The sequence below is a fragment of the Phascolarctos cinereus genome, unplaced genomic scaffold (genome assembly GCF_003287225.1).
Source record: "Phascolarctos cinereus isolate Bilbo 61053 unplaced genomic scaffold, phaCin_HiC Scaffold_5;HRSCAF=322, whole genome shotgun sequence".
Lineage (NCBI taxonomy): Eukaryota > Metazoa > Chordata > Mammalia > Diprotodontia > Phascolarctidae > Phascolarctos > Phascolarctos cinereus.
In genome coordinates, this window is record NW_027555958.1 from 162,396,713 (window position 1) to 162,413,198 (window position 16,486).

The following is a 16,486-nucleotide window of genomic DNA, read 5'->3' on the forward strand; positions in this document are numbered from 1 at the left end:
AATAATACTTAAGACAGCATCAGGACATGTATAAACCAGATTCTGTTTTAATAGCAGGAACTTAGCAAAAGGCCAAGGAAGAAGCACTTGTCAATTGCAAGAGATGTCCTGTCATCCATGTGGATATCCATGTTGTGGGGACAGCTGGCAGTTGGCTACTCAGTGCTCTTTAAACGGTTTCTTAGGCTCTGGATTTAACTTTTAAAGTATTTGGTAAAGAACACCTTTAGATCCATTTTTTGTAGACATTGAAACAAAATCATCAGCTTTAGCCATATGATATCATTTACTTTTCTTTTTAACTGCACTGCTGATTAGCAGCAGCTTCACAGTGAATCTGAGGATGCACAGGAATGGAAGAAGATAGATGGATATTACAGAGTCAGCCTTTATGTAAACCAAATTATATTTGGGAACTAGTAGAAGTGCCAAATCAAGTGGTGAAGACCACAAGAAAGAAACACAAATCCACTTATTAGTGTGAAATCATTACATTTCCAAGGGTGCCTTAGTGTAATTTCCCTGCATGACTCTTTAGTCTGTGAGGCCTTCACAGTAAGGAATCTTGCTTATCCACCTGAAGGCTGGGCTCCATAGGAGCCTGAAATGAAGCACAAAGTAAGTCTCTCTGCTGCAGAGGTTGGGATTGTGGACAGACAGTCATGGTGCCAGATTATAAGGAAGGTCATGGACTTCGTGTAAAGTGACTATAGAATCCAATTAAAAAGTTTAGTATAGGCAGTCATTCCCACTTAATCCCATCACTGCTTAATGCAATACTCTTCTTATTTCAATCAACATCTTTTTGAGCCAAATCAGTTGTATGTCTTTGTTTCCACGTTTTTCAGAGTAATTTGATCACCTTCAGCTGTATAAAAAAATGGATAGCTCAATTGGGAAATCTGGCAACATCCAATAAGATTTATAATATAACATAAAACAGGTAAAGAGGAGCTGAATTCTGCTAGACATTATGCAAAGATATCAACAGAGAAGTAAAAGAAAAACTTATCTAAAATGGAGATGAAAAACACTGGCTGATACAGAAGAAAGAAAAAGTTTGAAGAATCCCCAATAAGAATGAACACAAAAAATTTAGATTGACACTTCAAGTGTCTGTTTTGAGGGAATAGAGGTAGTTCTTCATAGTGTTATGGGGTACACAGTTCCAGACGCTTACTTAAAAACTATGGGAGTGGCATTATTATCTTTTTTTTTTTTGGTGGTCGGCAAAGTTTACAGCAGAGACTCCCAAACTCTCCTGAGGAAATTAGATGATTTATACAATGAGGATATGTATTCTGGGAGAATATTTTGATTACAATGATATTTTATTTCCCAAACACTAAATATTAAATTAAGCATTATTCTAATCATCACATGTGACGTGGAGATAGGCTTACATGTAAAATTATTTTACATCTAATTTCATTTGGAACACACCTAATGAAAGGATAATCTGTATGAAAGAACAATTACAAAAATATTTGCCAAGCTAATTGAGTAGGTTGGCAACTGATGAATTGTGTTGTGTAACCTGTTACTTAAGTGGGCTAAGAAAGACCTATGACAATGAGATTACACAGTTCTACAAGAAAAAGGTGAATCTGGAACTGTTTTAAAGTTTAGAGTAGATGCAGATGACAAAATTTGTGAACTGAATGGTTCTTGACTGCCTATAGTTGAATAAGATTATGCTTGCTCATCTGTGCAAATGGAGATGCAACTGACCAATTCCAAGCTTTAGTAATTGCAAATTACCCATGTCCCACTGCTTTTAGGGCCAGAAACCCCATTGGGATAATTGTAAAGCTAGTTTTAGAAGGGAGATGAGTAATTCTCTGCTATTTAACAGTGGAAGAGAACATTGTATTTACCTTGGTGGCAACCATTTTGAAATATGTGGCAGATGGCTTATCTTAACTGATTCTCTTACAGATATTTAGGAGAATTGAACTAATCCTTCCTTGAGACGATCACCTACAATTTTCTGAATAGGGTCTTTAATGAAAAGCATCTCTAAGGAGATTTTATGTAATGGAATTCATGCAATGTGGATGTCAAAACTTAATCGTGTTCTAAATTCTTTTTTCTGATTAAAGCTTTCTGTTACTCCCTTTTTAGAGTCTATCCTATTCCACAGAGAAAAATTAAAAGGATTTATTGAACATGCACATACATTTCAAGAAATATGTTCTTATGAGAATGTCATTTGCTGATGTGACCAGTCCAGGCCCAACCCCGAAAGGTTTCTCTCCTATCCCTTTCTAAGAGGGTGCATAGTTAGTGTGCTTTCATACTTGCTTGATGGGTGTTTCTCAGCTGAGCCTCTACCATACAGATCAGAGCTTTTCATGCACTCTTAGACAGTTATCTGGGGGCACTGAGAAGTTAAATAACCTGCTCGGAGTCACATAGTCAGGATATAACAATAGTAGAACTTGAACCTAGGTCTTCTCGACTCTGAGGCCAGCTTTCTTTCCAGTTACAACACATCTTCCTTCCTTCCTTCCTTCCTTCCTTCCTTCCTTCCTTCCTTCCTTCCTCTCTCTCTCTATATATATATCTGTCCCTCAGTACAAAGCTTTTGGCAGGGAGCACACCAACAGCAAGTGAAATGCCCAGAGTAGAGCATAGATGTAGTTTCTATGCTTTTGAGGCTGGTGTTTCTCAATGAATATGAATAGTGTACTATGCAGAGAACAACAGTATCATAGATTACGGCTGAAATGGACCTAAGAATTCATCTAATTTAATCCCTTAATTTTAGAAATGTGGAAACTTTTGCCAAGATGAGGTTAAGTGACTTGTCCAAGGTCACACACATAGTAAGTGGTAGAGCCAGAATTAGAACTCAAGTCCCATGACTCCAAGGTTAGTGCTCCAAGATAACTGAGCAAAATCCTCCCAAAGTGAAGTGCAGGTATTTTGCTTGTTTTGTTCTGATGTGCATATTTTTCTTCCTTCCTTCCTTTTTTTCTTTCTTTAGATTTGTGAAGCACTTTTTTTACATTTAACTTTTATCTTTTCCTCAGTTACATGTAAACAATTTTAGCATTTGTTTTTTAAGATTAGGAGTTCGAAATTCTCTCTCTCCTTCCTCCCGTCCCCCACTTTGAGAAAGCAAGCAATTTGATATCAATTATACATGTGCAGACATTGGTGTGTGTCTTTTTAAGCTTCAGCAGTGGAGACCTTATCTTTTTTTTTTTTGGCAGTTGGGGTTAAGTGACTTGCCCAGGGTCACACAGCTACTAAGTTTCAAGTGCTTGGTCTGAGGCCAGATTTGAACTCAGGTCCTTCTGAATTCAGGGCTGGTGCTCTATCCACTGAGCCACCTAGCTTCCCTTCTCCGCCCCCCCCCCCCGGGACCTTATCTTTGTAAATGTTTTGGTCCCTAACACTGAAAAGTTACACTTAAATGAATGGCCGTGGAAGATTAGAGTAAAATAGCAGAAAAATTATAACATTAGAATATAAGCTGCTTGTGAGTAGGGATTGTTTTATTCATTGAATTTATATCCCTAGTTCTTTATACAGTGCCTGGCATTTAGTTGGTGTTTAATAATTGTTGATTGATAAATGGTTAGTTTCAGTGAAAAGAGCTATGATATTTACTAAAATATAGAAATTACGTCATTTCCTTGCTATGGACTTGAAGGATTACTTGCTTCAGAATCCCAGAGAATGCTATCATTTTTGTTTTTAATACAGGAACAGCAGTTTTTGCTTGTTTGTTTATCTGTATTTTCATTTCCTTTATATAGTGGATCAGAGCATAACCATTTGCAATTCTATATGTCCCAGTAACCAGAATTGGAGAATTCTGTCAGTGTCTTTCATTACAGAGGTTGGAACTAATGCCTCTTTTTACAGTCTGGTGGCATGTGTGGTACTTCTCCACCTGCATGCAAATGTCTTGTTTGTCTCTGAAGTTAGCATTTGAGAAAACAGCCTCGTGATAGCAGTAGTCATGCATCAGCGATATATTCATTAGCAGTGTAGTGAACATACAAATGGAAGGGTTCTGTGATTAGAACAGTGTTTCCTAGTACAGTGGCTCATTTCTAATCTCTCATCTATGGTTTGTGTATCTGGAGTACTGCTCTGCTTAAGTATCAGAGGAAATTATTTCTTCTGACAGGTTGCTTCTTTACTTAATGTTCCTTATAGAAGCACCTCCCCATCCCTGTAAAAACAGAAATTGCGTATTAATAGATAATATAGCCTATTCACTTAATAGGTTTACTTGTCCAACTGTTGACTTACTATATGCCACCATTATGGATATTTTGACATTTTGGGCCATTTACTAATTTTAAAAGGTTTATCAATGTATACTATTTCAGGACTAAAGTTCTACTTCATTGCTTCTTTTTTTTGGCTAGGCAATGGGGTTAAGTGACTTGCCCAAGGTCACACAGCTAGTAAGTGTTATGTATCTGAGGCTATGTTTGAACTCAGGTCCTCCTGAATTCAGGGCCTGTGCTGTATCCACTGTACCATCTAGCTGCCCCTTACTTCATTGTTTCTTTATGGTGTGGGGATGACTTGGTCTCTTGATGAGTGTGACAGTGGATTGTGAGTTCCTTGAGGGCAGGGACTGACTTTTTTTTTTTTGGCTAGGCAATGGGGTTAAGTGACTTGCTCAGGGTAACACAGCTAGTAAGTGTCAAGTGTTTGAGGCTGAATTTAACTCAGGTGCTCTTGACTCCAGGGCTCTATCCATTGTGCCACCTAGCTTTTCCTGGGACTGACTTTTTGCCTTTCTTTGTGTCCCTAATGTTTAGCACAGTGCCTGGCATATAATAGGCTGGAATAGCCAGGTGGCTTAGTGAATAGAGTCCAAGGTCTAGAAATTAGGAAGATTCATCTTTCTGGGTTCAAATCTGGCCCTCAGACACTTAGTATGCTATGTGACCCTGGGCAAGTACTTAACCCTGTTTGCCTCATTTTCCTCATCTGTAAAATGAGCTGGAGAAGGAAATGGGAAACCACTCTTGTATTTTTGCCAAAGAAAACACCGAAATGGGGTCACGCAGAGTTAGACATGACTGAACAACAACAAATAAATGTTTATTGACTGACTGAAAACTTTGTCTGGTTCTTACAGGCTGGAGAGGCTTTGAGTATACCACTTAACAGATTATACCACTGGTTGGAAGATAAGCCTAACTTAGGTCAGAAGGGCTTCTCACCAGGTTGAGCCATAAAATGATGTACTTTTCAGTCATAGCAAATCACACTAATAAGTTATAGGAGGACTGAAATTTGTATGGGTAGGAGGAGTCTCCACAGAAGTGAAAGGTTTCCTTGAAACTCTTTGAAATATTGCTGTCACACTGTAAGTGCTTAGTAAATACCTGTTAAATTGTTGAATCCAGAAATAGTGGAAGAATTTTAGGATATTCAAATTATTAATGCGTCAAAGTGGATAGAAAGCTGGTCTTGAAGCTAGGAAGACCTGAGTTCAAGTTTCCCACTATGACATACACTGGCTGTGTGACCCTGGGCAAATTACTTAATCTCTCTGTGCTCTAGGCAATTCTCTAAGATTTTAAATTGCAAAGAAGGTTCCCACCTATACTGGTAGAGCAAATCACTTCACTCAGAAATTCCCTGTACTTAAAAAATCACATCTAACTTGTGATACCTCTTATCTTGGAATTTGAGTATGATTCATTGTGACTTATAAGCAGCTAGATGGTACAGTGGATAGAGGGTTGGGCCCAGGGTCAGGAAGACCTAAATTCAGGTCCCTTACTAGCAGAATAACCCTGGGTAAATCCCTTAACCTCTCTTATTTTCCTCATTGGTAAAATGGGGATCATAATAGCTTCTACCTCCCAGGGTTGTAGTGAAAATATAAGATAATATTTGTAAAGAACTTTGCAAACCTTTAAGCATTATATAAATGCTATTTATTACTTGGAAGGGTAAAAGTGAGAAATTAATCCTTGTTTACCTTCATTGCCTCTAGCCTCATAGTGACTGAGCTATAATATAGATTTAGTAGTCATTTCAGAGTTAGTCATAGACATTTTCAGGAGCTCATAATTCTTCACCATAAACCAACCCTTTTCCTCTCCATATCGGAGCACATTCAATTTGGATCTTTGCTCTTGAGTAAAAATTCAATCAGAAAAAGCACAGTAATACACAGTAGCACCCTCTTTAAAAGTGAATATCTCTGTGTTTTAATAAAAAAAAAATTCACAAGGAAAATTGCATTAGAAATAGGAGACAACAGCTGTGTTCCTGGTTGCCTAGACAGTAAAGGACAAGCCAGGGTACTTACTGTCCTCTGAGTTTTCATTGTTTTATTGACAAAATGGCAAATTGTGGCAGATTCTAAGCTGATTGACTGGCTGAGAGTGAGCTCTCTTGGTCAATAGACAAGACCTTCATTTGTCCTGCTTACACAGTGGATAATCAGAGGACAGAGAGTTGACTGGTACTTTATAGGACTTCTTGGATCTGTCCAAAAGTCTTTTCTCATAAAGATGGACCATTTGGTTAGCAGATGCACTGTTGGGAAAAATAACTCGAATTTGGAAGTCTTTCTTATTCTTCCAATTTTCTGCTTTAGCCACAGAGATACAGGAAATAGTAATCAGAAAATATTTATTAGCATTTACTATATGCTTGGTTCTATCCACTAGATGTAGGAAATGCAAAGATGTATGAGATATGGTCTCTGATCTCCAGGAGTTTACAAAGTCTTGTACAGGTTGTATATACATGAAAACCAGGTAAAAAGATTAAATGCCAGCTAGTCAGGAAAGATTTCACAGAGGTATCAGATTTGATTTGGGCCCTGAGGGATAGATAGGTTTTTGATGAAAAGAAGATAGGGAGGTTATTACAGGAAGGGAAAATTTTGTGAGCAGAGGCTTGGAGAGTGCAAAGTGTGTTCAGAGAGCACAATCTGACCCAAAGAAAGGTATAGTAGGAAATAAAACAGAAAGACAGCTATGTAGGAGTTAGATTGCAAATGACATTAAATGCCTGGCTAAGAAATTTGAAGTAAGCAGCATCCATGGTTTTGTACAAACCTTGATTCAACAAACATTTATTAAGTACTTAACTAATCCAGAGTACATATAAAGTTTTAAGAAGACATGGCTTCTGTCCTCATGAATCTTATAATCAAATAACTATGAGTTATTAGTACATGTTTTCCTGTCTTCCAAATTTTAAGAGGATTTTTCGCTTGTCCTGAGTTAGTGAATAAGAGGACAGTCTCGAATATGATTATTGTAATACTCTGAAATAATGCAGTCCTTGGAAATTGATATTCTGGGCACTGACATTTTGGGGGACATCCATTTCTAGTATTGTTTTACTAAAGTCCCAAAGTACATCATCTAATCTTTACTCATCAAATAGCTACATTGCAGAAGGACCAGTAGAATTTGTTCTATTATTTTGTACTTGAAAAGACAACAGAACAATAAAAACTGATGAATTGTGAATCAATATGGATGGATTACATTAATCAAATATTGTGATTATTCTGTGATAAGTATGATAGCTAAGTCTAAATTTGTGGGTTGAATTTTCATGCCTTTCTTGCGATTAGCATTAGAAAAAGTGAGGAATATGGAAACATTAGCTGTTTTTTTCTCTCATCTTTTCAAGTACTTAAAAAAATTCCCCCTTGTTTCAAACACAGATTTTTTTTCTAATAAGAAAACTCCTGAATTCAATATATTTATGGGGTATTTAAAGTCTCTACTTTTTTATTCCTTGCAGAGATACAGAATATAAAGGACTGCAACTCTCACTGGATCAGATCACAGCCACCAAACCATCCTTCTCCTATACCAACACCACACCCACCATAACTGACAACCGAAAGGGGAACAAGCCCCGCCTCTCGAGCACAAAATCAAAATCCAGGACATCTCCATACCCTCAGGTATGTGCAAGGGTTGCTGCAGATATTTTCTTTTCATTTCATTTGGCTTGATTTTGTTTGAGGAAACCATGGAATTGATTGGAATGAGTCGTCCGGCTTTAATCCGATTGAAATTTCCATACATCTAGAAGTTTGTCTTCCCACTGATGACTTTTTTTTAAAAATAACCTGTTTTCTCTTAATCCATGGGACTTTCCCACTTTTCAGCTAGCAGAAACAAATTTCAGAGGATGGGTTGATTTCTTTTTGTTTGTTTGTTTTGGTTGCATTTCTTTCAATGCGCTAAGTCTTACATGGAGAATAGCACACTCCAGCTTTTTGGCTAAGTATCTTTTCCAAGAAATTTTATCCTAAACTATTTTAAGGAAGCAGCCACTTTGCCAAGATATAGAAAGGCCTGGAGTTAGGAGTAAAAAATTCTAATCCTATGACCAAAAATTGAAGGGGGAGCAAAGTAAGAGACTTAGGCAAAGGATCAAGGATGTGATTCCTTGTGCGGTTTAGAAACAGATGGGCTGTTCATAAGGAAGAAAGAAGCAGAAAGGCTATTCCAGATGGTAGGAATGATCAAAAAAGTAGCTCTGAATTCACTCCTCTTTGTCAAGGGTGTGGATAGAGACCCAGAGTAAGTACTAACAGGAATGGGAAGAAATAAATGTCATGATTCTTTTGGGGTACACAGGGTCTAGATTTTGGCAGGATATACCAAAGAGAGAAGAAATATCTTCTCTTGCCTGAAGAATTCACTAGAGGACTCAGGATTCTCAATTTCAAATACCCAATGTCCTGTGGCCCTCTTAATTTTTCATTTTATCTTCAAAGAATCATCTCTAGTTTCCAATAGCTCCCATGAGCGGCAAATGCTAAGAGATTGTCTCTGCGGTTCTAACAGATAGAGTAACTTTATACAACACAGAACAAAACTGGGTTTATGAGCTTTCCCTTTCCTCGACTTGTTGCTTCGAGGTACCTTTTTTTTTTGTCTGTTAATATCCTTTAAAGGGATGAAATCAGAATGTCAGTGGGTTCAGGAATCGTCAAATTATCATGGCTAAGTGAACCTGTTATCTGATTTTTGATTGCTGTAAACACTGGTTGTGTTAGGGAGGTTTAAACTTTGTATAGGAGGACCTTGTTTCTGTGAAGTCTCTCAGTGGTAAAGAAGAGAAGGACAATTTCTTGTTGACCTTAGATGCTGACCAGTATATGCCTTCAATTTGGAGGACTGAAAGCATTGCAACTTGTAATTAAAATGACTAGAGATGACATTCTGTCTCATTAAGACAAAGATTTTAATGAAATTTTCTTAACTTCTGTCAGTGAACTTTACTCTTTCATAATTTTGAAGAATCTGTTATGCCTTCAGATACCTTTATCTAACCCCCTTTACTTAAATAAAAATGCTGGGCCATATATGAGGCAAGAAAATAGATTTGTTTATTGTTGTATTTTTTTAAATTACAAATTTGGAACCAGAATCCAGGCTCCTGATTATTAATCTAGTTGTATCACTGAGACTCCGTTTTATGGTTTTCTTAAAATTCAGTTTTATGCATCTTAGATTAATGCTGCCTTGTTCATATGACAAATGGAGTGCTCAAGATTTTGCATTCTTTTGTGCACTTTTGGGACTACTATGCAATGAAGTCTGGTTAATCTCTGGTGAACACCTGTACACTTTGAATTTTTATGGTATGGTATATTTTCAGTGTTTCATAAAAATGAATTGGGTAATTTAGCTGTTATGTGTCTAATCAAAGCTCTCTTTCAGGTTCAGGTAGTCAGTTAATTCTGTAGACTATGGTGTAAATGTGGCTCTAGGCAATTACTGTAAGGAAAATAACTGAGATACACAAAGCCACCTATACATATGTACTTCATAGTGTTGGGATTAATACTCAAAATTCTCAATTTCTAGTCTTTCATATGAGCCAATAAGCTGGGGAAAAATACTCATTTAATTTCTCTAGAATATTCTTGTTTGGTCCAAGAGGTCCATCTGCCTCAAAGTAGTTGTCAGTACTGAGTATGTTATATAAATCACTAGTCATTTATCAAGCACCTGTTGTGTGCCAGCCCCTGTGCTTGGCATTGAAGATATAAAAACAAAAATGAAACAATCCCTACCCGTAAGGAGCAATCATTGTAATAGTGGAGACAATCTGTACTTAGAACAATTTCTTAACACTTACTTTCATAGTAATCAACAAATATTTATTTAGTAACTCCAATAAAAATTGTCCATTATTTAGTGCTATGAAATATGAGAAGAAGAATATTGCATGGTTCCTTCCTTCAAAGAGCTTACTGTTTAGTTGGGGAAGTAAGATACATACATATGAAAAGTTAGACAAAAAAAAAATACCAGGTTGTTAATATAGAATGACGGTCACGTGAATGAACATGACAGACAGTATGTGGTGTAGTAGTTTAGAGGGAAAAGAAACCATTTGGTGGCCAAGAAAATCCTCATCTAGAAGCAGTATTTGGAAGGCAAGATTTGGGTATGTGTCAAGGAGAGGAAATGGTAGTGTGTGTGTGTGTGTGTGTGTGTGTGTGTGTGTACGTGTGTGCGTGTACAAATATAGTAAGATATAAAGTGTATTTATGGAAGGACTGTGACTTAAATGGAGGAATGTGAGCTTAAATGGAGCACAGAATTCATGTTGAAAAGTTTTAGGAGATGAAGTTGAGAAGGCAAAAAGATGGAGATCAGATTATAGAGGTCTTTGAATGCCAAACTAAGGAGTCTGGACCTTGTTATATAGTCTGGGGAACTCAACAGTTTTTGAAGTGTGTCCTGGTAAAAGTGGACTTTTAGTGAGATTAATCTGGCAGAGGTATGCAGTATAGGTTGGAGGGGGAAGGAAATGTAGGGAGACCAAAACATTGTAGTTGTAGCACTTTCAAGGTGCTGAGGGACTGAATTAAGGTGGCAAGAGTGGGAAGAGAAAGAATGAACAGATCTGAGAACCAGACAAAGAAACAAGTATTCTGTATAGTCCATTTAGTCTAACAATTCAAAATGTACTTCTGAAATACTTAGTAAATGCAGTCTGCTAGGTCCTGGGGCTCCAGAGATAGCATAAATAGCAACCAAATAGTCCTTGCCCTCAGGGAGCTTACATTATACTGGGAAAGTACAGATTTACTTACTTATAAAACATTGAAGTAAATTCAGGGTAACTTTAGAAATGAGAGCACTAAAACTGAGAGGATCAGAAAATTTATCACTTAGGAGGCAGCACCTGCACTGTTCCTCAAAGGAAGCTAGGAGTTATTTAAAACAGAGGTGAATAGGGATGGAATGTTGAATTGGGGGAAAAAACCGCTAGGCCAGTTTAGCAAAAAAATTTGTTGTTCAGTCATGTCTGACTCTTCGTAATCCTATTTGGGGTTTTCTTAGCAAAGATACTGAAGTGGTTTGCCTTCTTCAGCTCATTTTATAGATGAGGAAACGGAGGCAAATAGGATTAAGTGACTTGCACAGGATCATACAGCTGCTAAGTATCTGAGGCCAGATTTGAGCTCAGAAAGTCTTCTTGACTTCAAACCTTGCACTCTATCCACTGTACAACCTAGCTGCCCCTTAACAAAAAGTAAAGTATTTCAAAAGGAATAGTATTAAATAAGTCTCAAAATGTAGGCGGAAATAAAATTGGGAGCAAGTTCTCCTGATCCTAGAAAGAAACCACTAAAATTTTTTGAGCAAGGAAGTGACAGTGAAACTGTACTTTAGGAATATTAAATTAGCAGTTACATGAAGAATTGATTCGAATAAGGAGACTAGTTAGGGACTGTTAAAGTACTGTGGATGAACAGTCATGGAGGCCTTAACTAAGGTGGTGGCTGTGTGAGTAGAAAAACTGAATACTGTAAAAGATCTTGTGAACGTGACATTGACAACTTGGAAACTGACTGGATATGGGAGTGCTTGTTGTGTAAAAGGATGACCATTCATCCAATACCACTGGTGGTATTGAATTTTTAACCATACTACCATTATTAAAAACAACAACAGATAAAACAAAAAACCCTTTGTGAGGATCCACATTCAGTTATTTCTGTGTTTGTAATCTCTGGAGGAGTGGGTGAGTGGGGGGAAAGGGGAAACGATTTGCATTGAAAATTCTGAGTGGAAGGATCTTAGGATCCCTAAGATCAGAGATCTAGAGCTTCAAGGGCTCTTAGAGACTATTTTGTCGAGGGCTCTCATAAATAAAAATGAGATCATTGAGGCCAGGGAGGTTAAGGGATTGGTCTGTGGTCACACAGGTAGTGAGTGTCAGAGGCAGGGTATAAACCTCAGTCTTCTGATTCCAGAGCCAGTTTGTTTCAATTAACAAGCATTCCTTAAGCCCCTCTTATGTGCCAGGCACTGTGCTGAGCTCTTGGGATGTAAAGAAAGGCAAAAACAGTTCCTGCCCATAAGAAACTCATCCTCTAATGGGAAGACAACATGAAAATAACTAGGTACATCTAAGATAAATATAGAGTAAATGGAAGGTAATCCCAGAAAAGAAGGCCCTAGGAGCTGGGGCACTGGGAAAGTTGCCATGCTATAACAATTCTTAAGTTCTGTATAGGAGATATATGCTATGTCTCTAAAAAGCTGTTTATGTGACAGTGTGCAGAGTCTATGAATATAAACTCTTTGTCTTCAGGCTTTTCCCTAAATATTTTAAGATCTTATCTTTTTTAGGGATGATCAGAAATTTCTACTAGTTCTCTGAGGAAGCAGAAACTATAACACAGTGTTTTTGTTATTGCTGTTCAAAAAAATTTATTATAGTTAAATTAAAATGTATACATCCCACTCTTAAAAATCAAACCACAGTGTGCTGATGTGATAATTTAATTCCATGTGCTTGGGATAAATTGAAGAACAATTTTCTTACATTGAAATCTGAGGTTCGATAAATTTAAGTGAATGATTTCCCCACTTCTAAAACTCTGGTGTCAATTTCAAAACTGTGTGGAGGATCCAGTGTCATTGTTCCCTACCTTCTGCGATCCAAATGGCGCCTCCTATGGGACACCAAGAGGTAGAACAAACCCTCAGATACTGAACTGGATCCAAAAGCTTCCCCTTCCCCTACTTTATTACCAGGGAATGAAATATTTTGTTGTGAAAAAGGGCCTCTCTAGGGCCCAAGGGCATCATAAGAAGTTTCAAGTGGGAAAAATGAAATTCTACTTTTGGTGGGGATCAGTTCTCCTTAATGCCTCCACATAAGCACTACAGATTTTAAAACCAGGACCCTGTCTCAGTGAGGAAAGAAGATACAGAACCAGCCTTACCCACCAGAAACCCAGGAATACACATATGGGTACAAACATGCATACATGCGTATACCAAGTTTGTAACTATAATGGGATAAAAGTCAACACATATATCTTAAGCATGTAATACTACACTTGGGCATGACCAAGGAGCTCAAAAATGATCCCAGAATTTACTTTTATGAATGATTTAGCCAGAAAGATCTAATGAAAATAGCAAAGGGAGAAGATATCCCAAAATGGCCTCTATTAGTTGATGGGAAAACCTTGGGGCATGTGACAAAGGCCCTACTGTGTGTGTGTGCAGAAGGCGTGCACCCTATCCTACCACCCCCAGAGACAAGAGGCCAAGGGCCATGAAGTCAGAACACACTCAGATGGGAGAGGAGGGGTCAGACACTGATTTTTGATTCTCTCTGTGTGGCCTACAACACAGCTTTTTATTTTTGGTCAGACATGCTTATTAGCATCTCTCTGTGCTTCTACTCACATTATTTGTGGAAGTAAATGATGAGCTAGCCCTTCATCCCCCATCTTGGTGTGATGATCCTCTTGGGAATGAGTTCAGACTTGATTACATTATGGTCACTTTAATGAATGGCTCAATCAACTTTCCACCTCTGAGTAATACCATGGACAAGAGAGGTCAAAAAAGAAAGCTCTTGTTTTGAATGGTCTTGGAAAAACTCTTATAAGCAACATTCAAGATAATTTTCAACAATTTGGCGCAGATCTACTGGGTTGCACTAACCTATCCCACTTCAGCTGAATTATCCTGCCATTGAGTTTGTATTTATAGACATAGTACATTCTATTATCTGGACATCATTCAGAGTTCTCCTTATCCAGAAATACTGGATGCATGGAACTTACTTTCCAGACCAATCTAATGCATAATATTCATGTTTTTGACTAACATTGCAGACTTAACTTGCCATTTCTTTCTTTGATTTTATTTTACACATCTACCTATGTATACATGTTGTTTCCCCAGATAGAATATAAACTTCTTGAGGGCATGAGGGTGAGTAGAAGAGAAGTGGCTATAAGTAAGAAGGAAGAAAACATGCATAGCACATGTGGATTTGTACACATATGTACAATTATGTCTATGCAATATAGAAATTACTTACAAATTGCCTGAATGGTATTTTTTATTGTTGAATAGCTCAATGGAAAAAACACCAAATGTTAAATTAGAGAAAATGGATTTGAGTCTTGTGACTTTGGGCAAGTCACTTGGACACTCTGAGTCTAATCTCCCCATTTGTAAAATGGGACTAATAACATACTACCTGCTTCAAAGGGATACTGTGAGGAAGGCACACTGTAATCCTTAAAGTGTCTTGTAAATGTGTTATTAACAACAGCAGTTATTATTTTTATGTATGAGAGGGAGTGAATATGGTGGTTTTCATTTGTCATAAGTACTATTTACCTGTAGGCTGCACAGTAATTTATAGTCTCATTATTGAGCTTGAAAGCATAATAATTAGAACTTCTCTAATATAAAGTTAGAGACATTTTAATTCTTGTTTGTGAAGTAAAGTATTTTGAAGATATGCTTAATTAATCCTGGTTATTGGTTTCCCGTTTTTATTATCATCTTATCAACTCCTGTTATTTCTTGTGGTGCCTAGAACAGAAACAAGAGTGCATTAGCACTTAATAAATGCTGCATGAATAAATGAATAGAATGAATGTTGAGGGAAAGGTGATCAGGTGACTGAGAAAACAGTAGGGTAATAATGTGTCCTAACATGTATTTAGTTCTTTACATGACCTGCATGCCACTGCCAGATAAGTAACTTCAGTGCACTGCTTTTAACCTATCACACTCCTGCTTAAGGACTTAATGGCTGGTCACTGGGCAAAACCATTCCTTAGTCTGACACTAAGATATTCCATTACCTAGCTCCCAACTTCATCTTACCTCACTTCCCTTTGTGAATCCAATATTGAAGAAATATCAGACTGTTCTCTAAGCATATCAGGTACTTAACTGCCAGCAAATCTTAGTTAATCCCATTCTTTCCTTCCACCTATCAAGTTTTGCCCACCATCCATATAGAATAAAACCCTAGTCATCCTTGAGCATCCAGCTTAAATGCTACTTTTGCCATAAAGTTAATCTCTGATTGTCTATTATCCAGAAGCAAGATTGCCTTTTATGCTGCTTTGTTTTGTAGTCATTTGTGTCCAGTTAGATTGTGATCACTCTCTTTCCAAGTATATGGCAACATGTTACCTTATACATACTTGATAGTCAAGAAATCATTTCTGAAGGAAAAAAAAAATGAATGAACGGATTTATAGAGTACCTGTTGTTGCAGAATGCTAGAATAGTTACCCCAGGGCCAGAAAAAAAGCAACATGGTGAAAAGTTTCTTACTAGAAGGCTACGTAGAATAGAAGTTACTAGAGGGATGGGACTGTTATTTTTGTCTTTTTATCACCACCCATTATTTAGCATCAATATCCTTCTGTGCCTTTACCTCATAGGGACTTAACAAATGTTTGTTGAATCAAAGGGGACAAAACACAAACATGAACTAGCACATCAAGTGTAAAAGTTATATCATAGGAGTCTACTACATGTAGAGAGAACTTGTTTATGCAAACCATTAAAGTATGTATTCTGGGTTTTCCTGGTTCATGTCCTACCTGAGATTCTTACTAGCTGCACAAGTCTAGGAAAGTTGTTTAATCTTCCTGAGCATATTTCCTTATCCATTGTTATGTTCTGGGATAATGTAGGTGAGGTTTTTGGCAAAGATATTATATAAATGTCAATTTAAGATACTAAGTAAATGCCAATAATTATTATTAGAGCTTGCACTTCACTGGCATGGCTTTGGAAAATCCATGGCCAATTCCACAACCATCTGGAGATATCAAAGCTTTCCTTTTATGGAAGCACATAGTAGGAGCTTAATAAATGTTTGTTGAATTGTATTGAATTAGTAACACTCTGCTAAGTTCTGTGGTGGATGGACTTCTTGTCTATCCATTGAGATAATGTGTGTAATGAGCTTCGCAAAACCTAAAGTGCTCCCAAGACACACATGCAGAAGAGAGGAGAGAGCAAAACTGGAAGTTTTTTTTTTCCTTTAGAGTTTGCCAAGACGGCAACTCTTGCTGCTCAGTGGCCATCCTTTTCAACACAGTGCCGCCATAGGGACCAGCCGGAATTCAGTGGTTTCAGAAGCAGTGGGTCAGGCCACATGCTCAGAGAGTTAGGGACCATGCTGTAGTCCTGCAGATCAGTGGTGCTTTCCTGAT

At 37.5% G+C, this 16,486-nt stretch overlaps 1 protein-coding gene across 1 annotated transcript in view; it reads left to right on the forward strand.

Moving 5' to 3' along the window:
• SIM1 (SIM bHLH transcription factor 1) overlaps nt 1-16,486 on the forward strand; it is an 80,556-nt gene that overhangs the window by 36,466 nt on the left and 27,604 nt on the right. The window contains exon 9 of the mRNA XM_020998343.2: nt 7,756-7,921. Coding sequence (XP_020854002.1) covers nt 7,756-7,921 — 166 coding nt within the window. The remainder of the gene's footprint in view (nt 1-7,755; nt 7,922-16,486) is intronic.